This window comes from Helianthus annuus, chromosome 5 (genome assembly GCF_002127325.2).
Source record: "Helianthus annuus cultivar XRQ/B chromosome 5, HanXRQr2.0-SUNRISE, whole genome shotgun sequence".
Taxonomy (NCBI): domain Eukaryota; kingdom Viridiplantae; phylum Streptophyta; class Magnoliopsida; order Asterales; family Asteraceae; genus Helianthus; species Helianthus annuus.
Genome location: NC_035437.2, coordinates 163,938,052 through 163,957,711, shown reverse-complemented (window position 1 = coordinate 163,957,711; position 19,660 = coordinate 163,938,052). Strand labels below are relative to the sequence as shown.

General features: G+C 33.3%; 1 protein-coding gene across 1 annotated transcript; it reads right to left on the bottom strand.

Annotated features, from left to right (window-relative positions):
* Positions 1-15,781: 15,781 nt before the first annotated feature.
* LOC110941727 (transcription factor MYB1R1) lies at positions 15,782-17,717 on the bottom strand. The gene is made up of 4 exons (XM_022183388.2): positions 17,562-17,717; positions 17,207-17,480; positions 16,577-16,785; positions 15,782-16,252 (listed from the first exon to the last, which is right to left on the bottom strand). The coding sequence occupies exons 2-4, from the start codon at positions 17,466-17,468 to the stop codon at positions 15,977-15,979; spliced, it is 747 nt and encodes a 248-aa protein (XP_022039080.1). The 5' UTR covers positions 17,469-17,480; positions 17,562-17,717; the 3' UTR covers positions 15,782-15,976.
* Positions 17,718-19,660: the final 1,943 nt, after the last annotated feature.

Genomic DNA, 19,660 nt, shown 5'->3' with positions numbered 1-19,660 from the left:
GGTTAAACATTCTATTCCCTCTAATCTCACTCTTAATACTTAATTATCCTCCCAAAGCAGTCGCTTATTCTCACGCCGGAGCCCGGTTAAGAGGGAAACCCCCACATTCCCCTCTTGACGAGTAACGGTGTTCTGTTTTGCAGGATTAAACATCAAAGTCGGAGCTCAGATATTCATTAGAAGATTAACCACTATGGTAGAAACATAAACCAAACTGATTAATCCCCATAATTAGTTCAGTGTTTCTTCACACATGTAGAGTATTTTATTAATGATGAACTGGTAGAGTAATTATGATACACTTGTAGAGTAATTTTGAATTGTATGTTTTCGATGAATTTGTAGAGTAATTTGTATGTTACGTTATTTTGATGAACTAGTAGAGTAATTATGATACACTTGTAGAGTTATTTTGAATTTTATTTTGTTTAATGCACTTGTAGAGTAATTTTGATAATTACGAAAATGTTACCGTGTTTTTTTTTTTTTTTTTACGTTTTCACCTTGTTTGTACGTTTTGTACGATAAACTTACTCTACTAGTAAATATAAATAAATAAATAAACTCACTTCCCCTTCATCTGTATTCGAACTATTGTGTAATTAACTATCTATTGAGTTTAGTGCCACATATTTTGTTAAATGTAAGTGAAATAATAATAAAAAAAAATGTATATATGACATCCATAAGAACATTTAACTCACATGGGTTTAGACCAACACAAACCTGAAATATTAAAAAATTGTAAAAGTTAAATAGGATAACAAAAAAAACCTATTAGAACTTGAATGTTAAATAAAAAAACATAAATTTTCAGAATACTTATCCACTCACGAATCACTTTTATTACGTGTTGAATAACGTTTTGTCGGGAATCCGGAGAGATTGTTTCAATATAGAACAAGAACATTGGTAATATATAAAATTTTCACAAAGTAGAAAAATTCTTCTTATCTACATAGCTTTTGTAAAGAGGATTCGACTCATGTTACACGACATGCATTTTATATTGCCTAGTGAAACCTCCATAAAAAGAGCGATCCATGCTCGATCGCTAAGCACCACACAACACGACACTCATCCACACAAACATATATCACGTATCATATCTTGGTCTTTTTGTTACCAAGACTACGACGTTGCCATGAGCAACAAAAGTCGAAGCAACCAATCCGTTTGTGAGAAATCAATGAAACTTATGACAAACATAGTGAAAGTGTCTTACATATCTATAGCCAAGATCGGGTTTAGAACCCACGCACCACCACCATCACTGGCTCGAGCCACACATAACCCTGCACCATCTTTGGCTGCTCGGTACCCAAGAAACCTTAGATCACACGAGCCAACTGTTTCTTATCTCGTGCATCCAGGTCACACAAATAGGTCTAATACGCGCATGATTAAAGATGATGATGAAAATGTTGATCGCGAAGCATGGGATTTCATCAACAAAGTGCATGCCAAAAACATGAAGGATGCAAGTAATGAGATGACTAATCTTCATGAGTTTGTATTGCCACCACCACCTCATATTATGTTGCAACCATCATCATCATCTTACTAGCAAGTTGTCTTAGCTGAATTTGTTCAGCTTCAAGATAGAATAATTGAATAACAAGTGGATGAATAATTCAAGTTTGTTAGGTTTGTCTACGAGGTGCGAGTATGGGGCTAACTAACTTAACAGAGGTACATACCACTTAAATGAAATGTCTCAAGTTCAAATCTGGGCAAATGGATATTTTAAAGTACTTGGTGTAAAGTAGAGTAGCAGTAGCATTTTCCGTTCAAAAAAAGGTTTGTCTACCCGGTACTTTGTTTGCGAGTACATGTAACTGCTATTTTATGATCTTAATTATGAGTTATGAGCTTTCACTTGTGAATTTGACCCTATAAATGTTTTGGTTACACTAAATTAACTTTGGAATAATTCAAGAATATTCGAGTTTTAGGTACAAAGATTGGAGAAATCATTCAAACAAATTGCAAGTGTGTTTGTATGTAAATTTGATTATTATTAAAATTGTAAGTGTATGTAAATTTGATTTTGATTTAAGGGTTGTTTGGTAATTTATGAATGGTTAAGTGTTGAACCAGTAAGAGGTCTGAACTATTAAGAGCCAATATAATACTTAACCGTTTAGAGACAAATGTCTGACCAATCCAGATTATAGGTTTTAAACATTTAGACTCAGTATAATGTTTTATCATTCAGAGACAAATTTCTGAACTATTCAGACATCTGCTTACGAAACAAACAGTCTGAACCATTAAGTGTTGAACCAGTAAGAGGTCTGAACAATTAAAAGCTCCATTAAAGCTAAACAAACGGCCCCTTAGTCATGTCCTTTATAGCATCAAAAGAAGTCAGAGAAAAGCCCATTTCGAACCATTAGAACCATTCTTTTATGTTAGACCGCCAACAATAACATGTGTTGATTTCTTTTCCAGCATCCGGGGGCTCAACTTTGTAGGGGTCGGGGGATGTCCGACTCCCCGAACTTTTCACTTAATAGTGTCCGGTATGTAGTTTTCGTATAGAATTTTTTAGGTATATACGTTTTCGACCCCCGATTTTATAATTTTATTAGGTATATACGTTTTTAACCCTCCGGTCCAAAATCTCAAGCTTCGCTACTGCCAGCATCCAGATAGTTGGATAGTAAAAGCATCTCTCAAACAACTTGCGATGATGCAAGTGTGCACAATCCGTACGCGGTGATTGCACACAAAAAGAATCGTGACACCTTTTTGATCCCCACCACTTACTCAGAACTAACTAGTGCACAATCCGTACGCGGTGATTGCACACAAAAAGAATCGTGACACCTTTTTGATCCCCACCACTTCCTTAGAACTAACTAAGAAAGTAATACGTTTTTAATGATATCCTTATAAACCCCCTATTATGGTTTTATCTTTCTTGAATATGAGACAAGAAAATCACATAAAACTTTATATCCTTTGAATTTAATAAAAGAATCCCATTTTGTGTTTACATTTCCTTTGCTAAAAAAGTTTCATGTATGGCTTGAAGTGGATTACAAATGGATTCTTTTGAACTACTTAATTGTTAAGAAAAAAAGGGAATCCACTAGCACTAGGAAAGTAAAGTAAAAAGGATGACTTTGCCAATATTCTTTTTAGACATGTGCTTCTATATGTAGTCTAACAAGAAGATACATTTCATAAAGGTTGTATAATACAAAAATTGATATAAAGAAGTAACATATATAATAAGTATTTTATTTTCTTTCATTTTAATATGGTCATTGAAGTTTACTTAAACGTAATATTTTCATTCAATAACCTGGTAATATAACATATGTTTGTAAATTGAATAGAATTTTTGTTGATTTAACATCTTTTGTTTAGTTTGGTTAAAAATGTACAGATTTTTATATAGAGGTTTGAGGGAATGCACTCAATAAAGATTATCTTTTAGGCTGCAATAAAGCAGTTATCCTTCATCTACCGATACTTTATTTAATATACTTGATTTGGAAAAAGCAAGAAGCCTTGAACATTCTATTAAAGGTGGTAAAATGAGTAATAAAGAGGGGGTTAAGTAATGGGTTAGGAAGTAAAGTGAACAACGTTCTATAAGGGACTCGGGGCGTAAGGGTTAAGCTTGGTGGGTAACCCCTACTCACAACTCACACACGGTGGTGTGGGTAGGAGCCGACGGGTAGGGTGTTTGTCGCTCGAATATGATTGAGAGTTGAATGGTTTTGACCGTTCAACGGTCATATGCATTGATTTTTTACTTATTTTTTTTAATTTCAAATCCACTATAAATACATATACATATCAAACCAATTTTATAAAAATAACTCACCATACACTCTCAAATGCTCTAAAAATGGCAAGGAGATCGTGGAACGAAGATGAAGAATTAGCTTTGGTCAACTCTTGGTTGCATGTGACCGAAAGTAGACGAGGAGGCGTCGAATTTAGAATAGACTTATTTCAACAATTCTGCCAACGTGTTGGCGAAACTGATCGCTATTCGCACCAAGCTTTGGTTAAGTTGCGTATTATGTTCAGAGAGGTTTGCAAATTTCATTAACTCTACAACATTACGAGTGCCAACGATCATGGCTTAAAAGAGGCTCAAAGGATTGTCCAGGCCCGTCATGAATACCAAATTAGATACAGCAGAGTATTTACTTATATCGAGCCTTGGCGATTACTAAGAAATAATCCTCGTATACCAGATCCCATGCATTTGGATGACAACTCCGACGGTTCTTCGGATGTTAGTTATTAGTATTTTTAATTGTCTAGTTTGTGTCTGTTAATTATGTAGTTTGTTTACGTTTAATTAAGTAGTTTGTTTAAGTTTTATTTTCTAGTTTGTGTCCGTTTAATTATGTAGTTTGTTTACATTTAATTATCTAGAATGTATGGTTTTTAATTTTAATTATGCATTTTGATATTTTTATTTATTTAAGTTTTATATAATTTATTGTTTTGTATATTTTAAATTTGGGATATTGGATTTAAATAAGCCGAACTTTCACCAATTGACCGATAAGACACCCAACTTTTTTTTGTACCACACCACTCTCAACTTTAAACTTATTTTCCTACAACACTCACAAATTAACCTGGTTTGCTGACATAAGCTGTCACGTCACCAAACTAGTACCACATCATCAAAAAAGACATGTCAGACGTCACGTCATCAAAAGCCAAATCAGATATAAAATGTATAAAGAGATTGAAGTGAGTTACTCTTCCCCCTACGTCTCAAAGTAGGTTTGGTTGACATGTATAATTTTTTGTCCATAGTATTGGATATGATTATAAAGGGTTTTTACTATTCTCACACCCTTAAATCTTATTTTCATATCTTTTTTTCACTCTATCTCTCTCTATATATATCTATGTATGTATAGAGAGAGAGATAGAGGAGAGAAATGTGATTATTAACTCTCTTCCCTTATTAAGGCTATAATGTTACATTATAGCCTTGATTTTTTTTTTTTTTTTGAATGAAATAATTTAGGAGACTGTGTAATCCTGAATTGGTGTATAGGCATTATGCCTATTGAAGATGGATATAATCGGGTGGTTTTACTGGTTATACAATAATACTCCAGTAGCCCGTCAGTGATCCAAATTTTTCGTTCAAAAAAATTAAAAGAGACCCTTTACATGACTTTCGAATGATCTTTTAATTTATCTTTTTCAGTTTACCCATTAAAAGAAAAAATAATTCTTAAATGAGACAAAAATAGATTACAAGTCTAGACGATTTTTCTTAGACCATGTGTAGTGGTAGAAGCTTATAATGCCTCCACCATGGGGCATTATACGACACGTGGCGTCCTAGTCAGCAAGGGGGCATTATAACAAAAGTGGTGTAGTGGGGCATTATGCCATAACCCCCATTCAATCATTTTACAATCATTTCCCAATTATTTTTTTTAATTTAAAACATAAAAAAAACTTCATTAATTTAAAAATAAAATTACATTACTTGAAAAAAAAATAAAAAAAAAAACTGAAAAAAAAACCGAAAATAAAAAAAATAGAAAAAAAGCTGAAAAAAATAAAAAAAACATAAAAAATAACATGATCTAGAGTCCATATTTTTCTTTAATTTTTTGGCGACGCATTTGCGCAAGGATCAACGCATCGCCTTGTAGGTGGTCGATAGGTTTGGACAAAAACTCGATGTCCTTTTCCATTTGCCTCGCCTCTTGCATCTCGTTAAATTTTTTTGTTTCGGCCACTCGTTCCTTCATAATCTCATAACGTTGGTGGCCGAGGTCGCGAATGTCTTGGAGACGACGGTTCATCTCCTCGAAATCATCCTTTAACTCGAGATCGGAAGACGACTCGACCGTTTTTTTTCCGGTTCCCTTTCTTCTACCGGTGGGTCGGACCAACTCTTCTTGAATGCCCTCGTCCACCGCCTCATTTAAATCAACATTGCGGGCATCCGATGTCGGAGTTGACGGGTCAACGGAGGATGATGTTTTTGACCTTTTAGCCCGACGTCTACTACTAGACGTCATTGGATTCACTACCGCCCACTTTGGACTTTTTCGAAGTAGCTCCCAACACTTGTAGTACGTGAAAGGGCCTTTTGTCCTCTCGAACTCCTCCAAACTCTTCGTTAAAACCCCCACGTCACCTTCACCGCTCGGCCGATTATCGTAGTTACGTTGGAAGACTTCTTGGAACCCATGACACTTGTTGTTGATGTCGGTCCATTTGCTAGAAATGGAGTCTTTGTCCCGATGTTCGCCTTGACCCCACGTGCTAAAGAAGAGTGCACGAACCCTATCCCAAAAAACCGGGCCCGTTTGAAAGTTTGCTACAAAAAAAAAATAATAAGTTGTTTGTTAAAAAATAAATTAACAAAATAAGTAAAATAATATTTATATAAAATAGTTACCGGTCTCTTCGTCCTCCGAAATGTCGACATACGCCCGAGTCAACGCGTATTCCTCTTCCTTCGTCCATTTGATTATATTTTTTGTACGCCGCGGTGCGTCCTTATCCTTCTTCTTATGCGACCTTTTGCCGCGTTTCGATGTTTCTTGCACCGGTTCGGGTTGCGTCTCCGGTACGACTTCCACATCGGGTTCGGCTTCGGGTTGTGACGGTTGAGACCCGCCGGCTTGACCATAGCCGAAAGTGGGAGGAACAAACGGAGGGGCGCCACTCAAGTAAGCCGCGTAAGTTAAAAAGCTCGGGTCCATGTCTTGAAGGTTTTGGACGGGGTTTGCGGTTGGGTTGTGTTCGGGTTTGCGGGTCTAGCGGGGACACCAAAAGGAGGGCGGTATGGATGCATGATTGTATAAAAATTAGAAGAAAGTGGGTTTTTTTTTTATAAAAGTTGGAAGAAAGTGGGAGAGATAGTGAGTTTTTGTATAAAAAATGGTGTGAATGTGGGGTAAATATATATAGTGGGGAATATTTTAAATTAAAAAAAATAAATAAAGGAATGTTACCGTTTGAAAACGGTCGAAAATGGTGGGCCCCATGCGATTTTAAGCGTTATATTTAAAACGCCGGAGGGGATTTTTTTCGAAAAACACGCCCTAAAACGCCCCCTGTAATGGGGGGTGGGCGTTATGCGGCGTTTTCGGGCAAAAATTTTTAAAAAAAACGCCCCATTACACACGTTCTTATAAAAGTACGATAAAAGTATCTTTTAAGATTTTTTTCTATAAATTTGATAAAAATGGTAAATTTTATTGATATTCAAAGATGTTGTAAATGGCTAGTTGGAACTTTGGCCCTTCATAACTTTTATAGGGGGTTATATACTAAAGAATATTTTGGACTTAAAGATACTTTATTGATACTTTAAGTTTATACAGTAAATATAATAAATCATACTATGTCGTGCAATATAATCCTATAATAAAAGTGATACAAAGATATAACATATCATTATTGTACTTTAACTAGTTTTGGAATAGAAATTCAAGCCTATACGATTTATTCTTATAAATTCCTACATTAAACTCATATTAAACGAAAAGTTTAACTCATGAAGTTGAAACAATTACAGTTTAGAAGCATCGGTATAAGGCTCAACTCGTGTGTGCTTGCTTGGATATTCAAATAAAGCAAAGCTTGGAACCGCAAGCCCAACAGGTGTCCATGATTATATGTAACCGAAAAACCAATAACCGAACTATATTTGTAAGTTGTCACCCAAAAAAAAAAATAAAAAAAACCAAACTGTTTTTTTTTTTCGATTATTCAGTTTGGTTTCTAACCTAATTCAAATTGCTTATTCGGTTTTCGGTTCGGTTAGTGGTTCTACAAATCTAGTTTTTTCGGATAACTGAACTGAATTCAATTGAATAAACCGAATAATAATCAGTTTATCAAATACCCGAACCGAACAAGCCAGTTTAATTGATTTAATTTGATCCGGTAGACACATTTCTAATTAAAATTGGTTCGGTTATCGGTTAGCTAAAAAAACACAAAACGATAAAACTGACATCTGAACCGATGTAGACCCTACTTCGCCCTATTATAAACCATCCTTAACGACTATATCATTGGATATGTTTTGCATGCGGGTGCAAATGAGCCAAGCTATTCGAGAGTTACTTGAGATCTACTCACTCAAAGATTAAATACAAACGAGCTTAAACGAGTTCGAACATGGGCTTCATGCATCCAACTTGATTAGAGTTGTGAGCTTATTACGTAGTTTATATGAAATCATATATATATATATATATATATAATTTAATAAGTCGAGTTTTTATGCAATTATATAAGAAAATTAATAAACGAGTTCGAACATGGGCTTCACACATCCAACTTGATTAGATTTGTGAGCCTTTCAGAAACTCACTTTTAATATGAGAACTTATAGAACCAATATGAACCACTAATTGTTTTTAGTCATAAAAGTTTTAAAATAAATAATAAAGGGTACAATAGTAATCTTTTAAATAATTTCTCTCTCTTGTTAATTAATTATTTAATTACTTAATTCTCTCTCTCTCTCCTTTTCCTCCTCCCTTCTCTACCCATTACATGTTGGTTAATTATTAAACTCATCTATATTGTTTACATATATATAAATTTTCAAACTCTTCATCAATTTTTTTTCAATGATGAAACTTTATTTGCGTGTATGTAAATCTTCTTGTTAATTATTTTTTTCTTTAAACTGGTCTTCTCTTTACATACATGCAAATCTTTATACTAATTATAAATAAAAGGTTAAACAGCATATTCAAAAGCTAAAGAATATATCTGTCAATCTAAACAATTTTAATATTAAAACTTTAATCTTTGTTTGTTAAATAATAAATAAAATTACAGTTTTAATTAAATAGTTATACAATATTTAAATTAATAACAAACTTAAGTTGACAAACTAACTATTTCTTCATGAAACTTTATTTTACATATGTGTAAATAAACTATTTACATATATGTAAATAGTACGATATATATGTTCATAACATAAGAACTAAAAAAATAAAAAATAAAACCTAAACTAGTTATTGATGTAATTCCCGTGTAAAGAAAAACCATTTTATTCCTCAAACACATGATTATGAAAAATGTATTTTTCATTTCAAAATTCAGTTTCATCATCCAAACAAATAAAGGGAATACATGTGTGAATACCTATACTACCTAGAACACACAAAATCTTACCCAAAACACACCGACTAGCATATTTGTTCTACGCAGCACTGATTTGATGAATATAAAAAAAGTGCTTGGGTTAATCTTTTTGTTGAACCGAGATAGAGATAGAAGGAGAGATATATGAAGAGAAACTTGAATTTGTTATGGTATGGATGAAATAAAATACCTATACTACCCTAGTACCCTTATCAGATTTGTTTACTCTCCTTGAAATTCTAGATAATTACTAAAAATCCATTTGGATTTGAGCCATTGATCTAATAGTTAAATGGTTGAGATGAGTTTCTGCAAGTTCTAAAATTATTTTTAGTTCTGAAATGATCCTCATCCTATATATATATATATATGATGGGGTTCGGCTACAAAATCCATTTTTTCTATAAAGTGTACAAAGTCATAAAACACTACAATTTCAGTCATAAAACACACTCAAGACCCACAAATAACAGAGTGACGATCACTAAAACACAATATCCAAACCCTAACAACCCATAAAAACTTCAAACACACCATCGTAGAACTATGAATATAAAACACAACATGATAATCAACATAAAACACACTAATGTTAGTCATCCGAAAATCAAAGCCTTATGATCCAAAACACAACACAAAATCCACAAATATGACGTTTTCGTAATCTCCACTTTATTACTTGTGGGTCTTGGGTGTGTATTATGGCTGAAATTGTGGTGTTTTATGATTTTGTACACTTTGTAGGAAAAATTGACTTTGTAGCCAACTCCCACCCTATATATATATATATATATATACAAATGAAAACCACTATTTATTGTGAAAACTCGAAAACTAACTAAAAAAGCCAAAAAAACGTACCAATTTTTTTTTGCATAATAATTTTTGCAGGTTTTTTTATATAAAAAAAATTTCAGAAAAAAAAAATTTTTGTTTAGTGCACATGTGTATGTGTACTACAATTTTTTTTTTTTTGAAAAAAAGTTTTTTTTCATATATAAAAACCAGCGATTTTTATGTAAAAAAATTGAAAAAAAAAATTTGTGTGTGTTTTTTAGGCTTTTTTTAGTTAGTTTTCGAGTTTTCACAATAAAAGTGGTTTTCATTTGAACTATCCCCTATATATATATATAGGGGAGGGTTATCTTGCGAACGCTAAATATTGCGACAACCGTGAGAATGAATGAAAAAACCTATCAAAACCATTTTTTTAATACAAACCTCATTGTAATTAAGATACAACATCAAAAAAAGAATTTACAATATAAAATAATTCATTTCTCATTTCAAAATCACTGTTTTTGGATTTTTTTTACACATGTGTAAATATAACAAATTTACACATGTGTAAATGGCAAACTTACACATGTGTAAATTTTCTTTATTTACGAATTCACTTAAATTTAAACGTGTAACTTAAATTTCTAACATTGTATTCGAATAATAATGATAAGTGTAGAAAAAATTTTTGAATTTGAATTGTTTTTTATCAAGTTCTCGCGTTTTTTTCATTTGTTCTCACGGTTCTCACAATATTTAGCGTTCTCATTTAAATCTTCCCATATATATATATATATATATATATATATATATATATATATGCGAGAACCACTTTTATTGCGAGAACCGCGAGAACCAATGTGAACACAACCTAAAATAACTAAAAAAACCTAAAAAAAACCTAACCCCCCCCCCCCAAAAAAAAAAAAAAAAAAAACCTAAACCCCCTACCCCACCCCCCAAAAACCTAAACCCCCCCCCCACCCAGCTAAAATGCTAAAAACTAAATCCCCAAAAAACCTAAAAAAAATCTAAATTTTTTTTTTAATATTTTTATGTTAAAATCGCTAGTTTTAGTAGCCAAAAAAAATTTTTTTGGGCTACTAAAAGTAGAGATTTTTTATAAAAAATACTAAAAAAGTTGTGTGTTTTTAAGCTATTTTTAGGCATTTTTGGTTGTGTTCACATTGGTTCTCGCGGTTCTCGCAATAAAGGGTGGTTCCTAACGGATCTTTGTCCTATATATATATATATATATATATATATATATATATATATAATTTAATAAGTTGAGTTTTTAAGAAATCATATAAAATGAGTCCGGTTATTGTTTTTTTAAACGGTAAATTTGGATCACTGATTGACGACTAGAATATCATCGTGCCACCAGCGGAACCACCCGATCACAACCATCACCACTAAGCAATAATGTCTATACACCAATTTAAGAGGAAACCCAAATCTAGGAAAAACCTCCCATTGTGAGAATCGACACCAGGACTGGTCCATAAGCGGCTAAGAGCCTTATATCACCCTCAAATATCACTAGACTATAAGTCCGGTTATTTTATAACATGAAAGTTGACTGATTCCACATTAGCATTTTTTTTTTATTGGAGTATATTTTGTTTGACTTGTGCAAATCTCGAGTTCTAGACATAAATAAGTTAGTGTTGTACGAGAATTGAAGAGAGAGAAGTAGTGGGAGATTAGATTGAAAGCATTTGTATGGTCTTACAAGTACGAGGAGGGTAGTTCGAGAAGATTAAGGTTAAACATAATCCCATGAATCAAGCAGAAGAAGTCCTCAAGTGTACATCTCAAGACTCAAAAATTAATCAACATTTTTATGCTTTCAAGAACACAACTTGTTTTATTTGATGTTTATTTGCGAAGAAGTCCTGTAAAAATTTTAAATCTACAAATTAATAATTTGAGTATTACTTGTTTACATATTCTGGGTTGAATAAAAATGGCATAAATAAGAGGGGTTAAGTTATTCTACAAAGCCTCTCAAATATAAGAAGTGTATAAAGACACAATGGATCGCACAAGACGACACAATGTCAAGCAAAATATAACACAATTCCGAAAAATATAACACAATTTTAGGAAAAAAGACACAACGAGTCGCAAAAAAAAATGACGCAAATATAAAAAGACACAATGATAAATAAAAGACACAATGATAATAACAAAAATTCTAAAAACTGCAAACTATAAATCCAAAAGTAAAAACCTTAAATCTCACATCGTAGAGTTCAATGAAATGGTGCCGCTTGAAGGATGTCAACCGGAGTCTGTTTAATACCCATTGTACGACTTCTTATTTTTAGAAGACTTTGTATTTGATCCTAAACATGTATATAAGATGGGCATATACATTGAGGTGCCACGGTAACGCGTGTAACATGTCAACTTCTTCGGTGTAATATAAAGTTGCTCGTATATGGTGTTGAGAATACATAACGAGTTGAATTTGAATTAACAAAAAACTCAAATTTCTATTACCCTTTCGTCTTATATACAAATGTGTTGTTACTATGTGGTAAAGCTCAAATTGAAGTACTTCAAAGGATATAGCTTTTGTGAGCTTTTGGTTAAGACGAATTTAATGGAACGGAATTGAAACATTATTCATGACTAGTATCACAAATTCTTCATGACAAATTCTAACTTCTTTAATGGATTTTATTTCCTTTAAATTCCAAAACTTCCTTAAAAGGTTCCAATTTCTTATTAAAAATTGCTCGAATCAAATGCCCTTTAGCTTTCAAATTAAGTTTTACTTTATGTAAAATAACATAGTTTTTGGAGTAAGTTGATTTTACTTAATGTAAAATAACATAGTTTTTGGAGTAAGTTATGTATACCGATGATTTCTTGTAAATTACGTATTTGTTCACTTATCGAAAGGTTAGGGATTTTATTCAGATTTCACCTTTTGCTTTCTACTTTTATTCCCTTAAACTTAATAAACAAGTTGTAGACTATTAAAAACACTATTGGACATTTTAAGTTTTAAATTTTAGAGCTATTAAATCGAACTTAACCCATGGCTTTATAGCCTAGTGGTATCTTAGAGGTGAGATAAGACTTTAGGACTAATAGATCCTGGGTTCGATTCCCACAAGAGGGTTTTTTCCTATCGTCAGTGATCTAAATTTGTCGCTAAAAAAAATTAAATTGAATTTATTCTTCCTTAAGCCAATTAAAAACATACATCATGAGATAGAATATTAAATCATGTTCAAGCTTTGCTAGCATGAAGTAGATGTAACCATGCCAATCTTCCGCGGTCCAATTGGTTTGGGAGGAGGTGGAAAGGTTTACCCACTTTTGTGGGGCTCCTGCCCGGAAGTCTCAGGGTCGAATCTTATGGGGGGTGAACTGTGACACCGGTTTAAACTGACAATAATATGATAACCGCGGAATTCCTACTCGTAACATGGATAATCAAAGGTCAAAGACCCAACTGGATTATCTAGCCGTAAAAAGAAAAAAAAAGTAGATGTAACCACTTCTGTGTCTCTATTTTAGTCTAGGCAATAAAAGTTTATAATAGTAGCATAGCATATAGCATGGGTACCCCATATTGGGTGTCAAAAGGTAATCCTCAATGGATGGCTAGATAACATTATCCTCTTTACCTTACCCCATCATGTTTTTATTTTTTATACCACCACACAATAATGATCATCCCCACATCCACCTGTACCCTAATTCCCCTATGGATATGTTATTTTCCTCAACATACTTCTTACTCGTTAGCATGGTATTGGTAGAACATGTAAAAAACGTCATCTTAACCAATTGATCACATTCAAGTGGATTATGTCTCTTCAACTTTACAAATCGTAATCGTTTCTTATTTCGTGTGTATAGTTAGTTATCAAAGAATAAAGGTGTTTTTTTTTTTTGGTTACTAACTATTAATGATTATCAGCAGTGGCGGATCTAGAACAAAATTTCAAGGGTAACGTTCGGTTTTTTATACCATACTTCATACAATGTAAACGAAAAATAAAAACACGATGATAATAAAAAGCTCGAAAACGGCGCAAACGAGTTTGAGCCTAAAATAAACAAGCTTGAGACCCAGTGGCAGATTTAGACCAAAAAACGGCTCACAAACTGCTCGGGATTGGCTCGAGAAAAAGCTCGAAACTAGCCGAGCTCTATCGAGCCCGAGACGAGCTTGAGCCTAAAATAAAGCTCGTTTATTTGTCGAACCCGAGCATGGCATGTGAAACTCGTCAAACTTTTTCGAGCCCTAGTGTAATATTAAGTTTTTATTAATATTTAGTAACATATACCCTTTATTTAAACTTGTCTAATAAACGAGCCGAGCCGAACTTATGTAAACTTGTATATGAGTCGAGCCCAAACCTAAAAATAAGCTTGTTTAGTAAATAAACCCGAGCCTCACTTATCGAGCTCGCGAGCCTCAACAAGTATATTATTTTTATTTAATATATTAATTAATAGATGATAAACGAGCCCAGCCGAACTCGAGATTTCAAAACAAAGCTCGAACCGAGCCGAGCTCGAGCTCTCATAAGCTAATCGAGCTTGAGCCTGGTCGAGCTCGGGCTCGGCTCGACTCGACTCGACTCGTTTGCACCCCTAGTGACAGTGGAGGTGCATGGTGTTGTTGCCTGCTGTATTCACGTTTAGTTCTTTTTCCCCTTCAACAATCGATTGTAACTAGTATTTAGGCTTTAATCTATCATTCTAATTGAGCTTTTAACTTATAAATTTTTGGGTTTTAATCTATCATTCTAATTGAGCTTTTAATTGAGAATAGCCCAATAGTGTTGGTGAGTTAGATAAGGTGTAGAATAATAGGAGGTCATGGGTTCAATCCCCATGGTGTGTAAGTTTAGCCATTCAAAAAAAAGAGCTTTTAAGTTACCTTTTAATAAAACTTTGAGATGATAAGGGTGTTGGGCTTTATAAATTTTAAGGAATAACATAGTTTTCTTTAATTCCAAAAGAAATTAATCAAATTATATTTCAACAATTTACCATATCTTAAAAACAAAGGCTGGTAGGCTTTGCCACCAACCAAAATACCTCTATATTTTTAAAATTGACACCTACAACCCCTATTCTTTAAAAAAAAACACTACACTTTCTAAATTAACACCTACACCTTTTATTTTTTAAGTAAGTTACATATTCAGTTCTAATTTTGATAATCGACAACTTTGACCTTTTAAAGTTTTCTACTTAATAACTTGACACCTCATTTTCTTTAATTTACTTTTACGACTTTACACCGCTACGTGGACACATTTTTATACTTTTTTTATATATATACCTAACCACGTTAATTCTTGAATTACTTTTACGACTTTACATCTTTGTCTAAATTACTTTTACAACTTTACGCTGTCACGACCAAGAATACTTTATTTTTTTTAATCTATGTCTAATGACGTTAATGTCACAAACATAACGTGTGTAACAAAGTCAAAAACGCGTAATATCACGTGCGCACACCACGCGTTAATGTCATCATCGTACACTGTAACCCTAATGCTTATTTATGTAACCTGAGTTAGATCGGATACGTCAAAACACGCATTTTACAAAATTAACGCATCACATAACATGACTCTAGCTATAAACAACTAACGCGTCACCACCACTATCGCGCGACCTTAGGTAGTAATCTAGTTTTGTTATATATTAAAGATTTGAAAACTGAATGACTTTTTTAATTGTTATTCTCCTATATTGTGAAAAATAAAGCCTACATCAATTGACTCAGACTCACCCACATGTGATCTCCACTACAAGATATTTCACCTCATGCTCTATAAACCATCCATTAGATCAACCCCACCTCCCAAAACAAACAAAATGGTTATGGAACTAGTGTTGTATTCAATTTCCCTTTGTTTCTTCCAATTACAAAACAAACATTAACCATATAGATATAAGGGTAGACATACAACACCATAGTTAACTTTAAAAAACATAATTAACAAGAGGATTAACTTTAAGTCACATAACTACTTTACTCTTCTTATTCTTTCTACTCTTTACCATTTTTTTATAATTAATTAACACTAATCATGCTATCTCCATTGTTGAATCCCGACATCACTTGATACGAAGACGATCGGTTGGGGTTGTATGTTAGAGACAGATTCAAATCCATCCTTGTTGATGGGTTAGCAGCTGGAACGGCTGTGATCGGGTGAACAATCTGCCTTGACCCGCCATTGACCGGATTCTGGCGCTGTATCGGTGTTGGTGGCATCGATGGTTGAACAACAACTTGGACCTTATTGTTTTCATTACCTTGTTCTTCTGTTTGCATAGCAATAGCAACCTGATCATCATGTAGAAAAATGTTATACACCTTATTTGAATTTTGATAAAACTCATGATCATCACAATCTACACAAATTAATCATTTCATAGGCCTAAAAGAGTGATTAAGTGATTTGACTTTAACTTTGACATCCCAAATCCACTGTTCGCCTCAGGACTCGAACCCCAGACCTCATAGAAAGAGACATCTGATATGACTACTTTTTTTTTTTTTATAAGAGTAACTCACACACTCTTTAATTCTATTATTAAATTACATTTTTTTTTTGTCTACGGAATTAATCCCTAACATGATTATTGATTTAAATCTTTTAAGACTCACCGAATCGGTAGTGATATCAAACAGGCTAGATCTACGACGACGACGATTGAGGTTGCTCCGACGGAGGAAGTACTTCTGAGCATGGCTTGCAACTTGCGTAGGCGTGCGAGTCTTGACGAAATTTCTAGAAATTCCCCTCCAATCCCCTTTACCTACTTTCTGCAATCCTTGCAGAAACAGCTTGTGTTCCTCTTCGGTCCACGGAATTCCTGTAGACCATCAATGTCAACATAACATTACTATACTAGAGTAAATTACCTTTTGAGTCCCTATGTTTTAGTTGTTTTAATCACTTGAGTCAAAAATTAAAAAGTTTAACACCTTGAGTACCTGACCGCTCATTTTAACGTTTTGAGTCCAATTTTGTTCATTTTATAACGTTTTGATTCCATTTTTTTTAAAAAATTGGACTCAAAAGGTTAAAAAAATGGACTCAAAAGGTTATAAAAAATCGTCTAGGGACTCAGGACGTTAAACATTTTGATTTTGAACTCGAGTGGTTAAAACCACTAAAACACAAACACTCAAAAATAATTTACTATATTATTAATTACTTTAACCTAATAAAAATATAAAGATTATGTAACTTAATCAACACGCAATCAATTGAATGCAAAATTATGATCTAACCTCGTTTGCGCTCTCGGCTACCGTTGGATTGGCGGCGAACGACGTCGTCTGCGGAGGCGTACCCGGTGTTTGCAGCGGCAGCAGCGACGGTGGCGGATGCACCGAGAAGATTATTATTATTATTATTATTCTTATTAGGTGATTCATATTGTGAAAGATTGTTCATGCTCACACTCTTCCTCATCGGATCAACCTTCACTCTCACACCGAACAACATAATCTCACCCGCATCGGATTGCGATTCAGATTGCGGTTGAGACATGATTAATCTTCCCTGCAAATTCATCAACCAATTCGCCATCGGTTAATTTATTATTTTAAATGAAATGAAATGAAATGAAATGAGGATGGATACCTAGTGATTACGTTGAAATTGAAATGTGTTAAGGTGAATGATATGATATTTGTTGATGGTGTACAAGTGTTGTTGATAGATAAAGATATGAGGGGTGGGTGTATATATGTATGTATAGGTGGTATATATAAAAAGATATGTGACAGGTGGGATCCATGTGGTGTGTGGTGTTGGAGTTTGTAATTCATAGATGTAGTGGTGGTAGTCAATGTACGGATTTATTATCTAAATTTTGTGTATATTTAAGGTTAAGATTCGAACATCCTAGAAATTAATCTTTTTTAGTAGTTTTGAGGAAGTAAGAGCATCTTTAATGGCAATTTTGAGATAGTTAGAGCATCTTCAATAGGGTGTTTTCGGATGAAGAATGGACGACGACGAAAGGAAATTGTTGTAGACGATCTTGTGTGGCGGCTCATTCTTCTTTGTTCGCGCCTTCTTCATTTGAGTAAAACGGTTGCGCGCGAAAATGTTTTGGCTCCATCCGTTACAAACATTTATTCAAAAAAAAACTTTAAAAATGTTACGTGTATTTTATCAAAAATTAATTATTAAAAAACTAAGAAATGATATAAATACGAGTTATTATAAAAATTTAAAAAAAAGCTCGATATTAAATCATACATGGTTTATTAGTTATTACATAACACGTTTAATTATAACACATTAATATATTTTTACTTATTAAACTTTTAATTGTCGTTTATTATATGTATTTATACAATATTAATATTAGGTTATGAAAATAAATGTAAAAAACGGTGATTATATATATAGAAAAGGCAACAATAAGTGAAAAATAGATGAATTGCTTAGGAAATCCTTAGGTTATATGTTGTGGGCTTAGTTGGGGCACCAATCGTGCCACCTTTATATGGCGCTGGGCACGCATATCATCACAGAAGGGGTACAATCGGGAGTGAGGGCTCGAAGGCATTCGTGGGCGTGGGGCAGATGGAAGTAGTCGTTAGGAGTGCATGGGGAATCCCCCCAACCGTAAAACGCAGCTTATAAAAAAAATAATTTTATTAAAAAACATAATTAAACCACAATATACATTAAAATCCTACACACTCTGCACATTCCATTCAAAAGATAACAAATTAGACTCTCTTCTGTCACACCCCAACCGATAGCGGAAAAATTGGAGTGAGAGGAACGAGATTGCTCAAAAATCATAACGTAATTAAAATAATAATTTAATAAACCATATTTTATTTCATACTAAAAAGAAATACATTGTTTCATACTAAAAATGAAATAAACCATATTTCATCATTTCTTTCTAAACATGACTAAACATAAAGAAATACAAGAACGAAATATTTGATGTGTTTCTAATCCACCCTAAAAGTTTCTTGATATTTCATCATCAATTTCCTGCAACATGTATTAAAGTATCCGTCAACACAAAATAGATCGGTTAGCATACAAGTTTGGTCTACATAGCATATATGATAAAACTCTCAATTCCAACATGACAACTTTATACTAAGTTTAATCAACATACTAGCATGCATATCCTAAGTGTCAAACCAAAGTGTCTACTAGCGTAATCTTATCAATAAGTGAATAAGACCGTTATGATAGAATACTTAACAATGACCCAACAATGGGCGGTATGCTATACTCCTATAGCGCTATACATGTTAAGGTAAGCTCGCAAAGTTAATGACAAGTAGATTGCAGTATTCTAGCATTTATAAACGTCAAGTATAACAAGTAGCATGTTTTTAATGGATTGAGTGTCTACACAAGATTGATTGCGTGTGTTATGTGAATTTGTTAGATTATACATGTTACACCCAAAAGTGGTTTAAAACGAAAGAGGGTCAAGTATACTCACGGTTTGCAAATGCTTTCCACAAAGTGAATCTTGAATGATTTGAAGGATGGAACACTAAGGTTAACTTAAAAAGGATAAACAAAGGTGTGTGAGTTTATGGATTTGATGATAGAATGGATTCGGGGATTTATAAGTATGAAAATATACAAAAGTACATCTTTGTCTAGACACTCATTTGGACACTATGTTTAGTGTGTTTTTCATGGGTACTAATTCACCCATTAGAAGTCTAATTTTAGGAATCAAGAACTAA

What these genes read in the sequence shown, in the direction of transcription:
- LOC110941727 (XM_022183388.2), bottom strand. Translation starts at nt 17,468, where the DNA reads ATGTCTCAACCGCAATCTGAATCGCAATCCGATGCGGGTGAGATTATG. An exon ending in TAGCCGAGAGCGCAAACGAG is followed by an intron (nt 16,786 to 17,206) that starts GTTAGATCATAA and finishes GATGGTCTACAG; the next exon opens with GAATTCCGTGGACCGAAGAG. An exon ending in TTGATATCACTACCGATTCG is followed by an intron (nt 16,253 to 16,576) that starts GTGAGTCTTAAA and finishes CATGATGATCAG; the next exon opens with GTTGCTATTGCTATGCAAAC.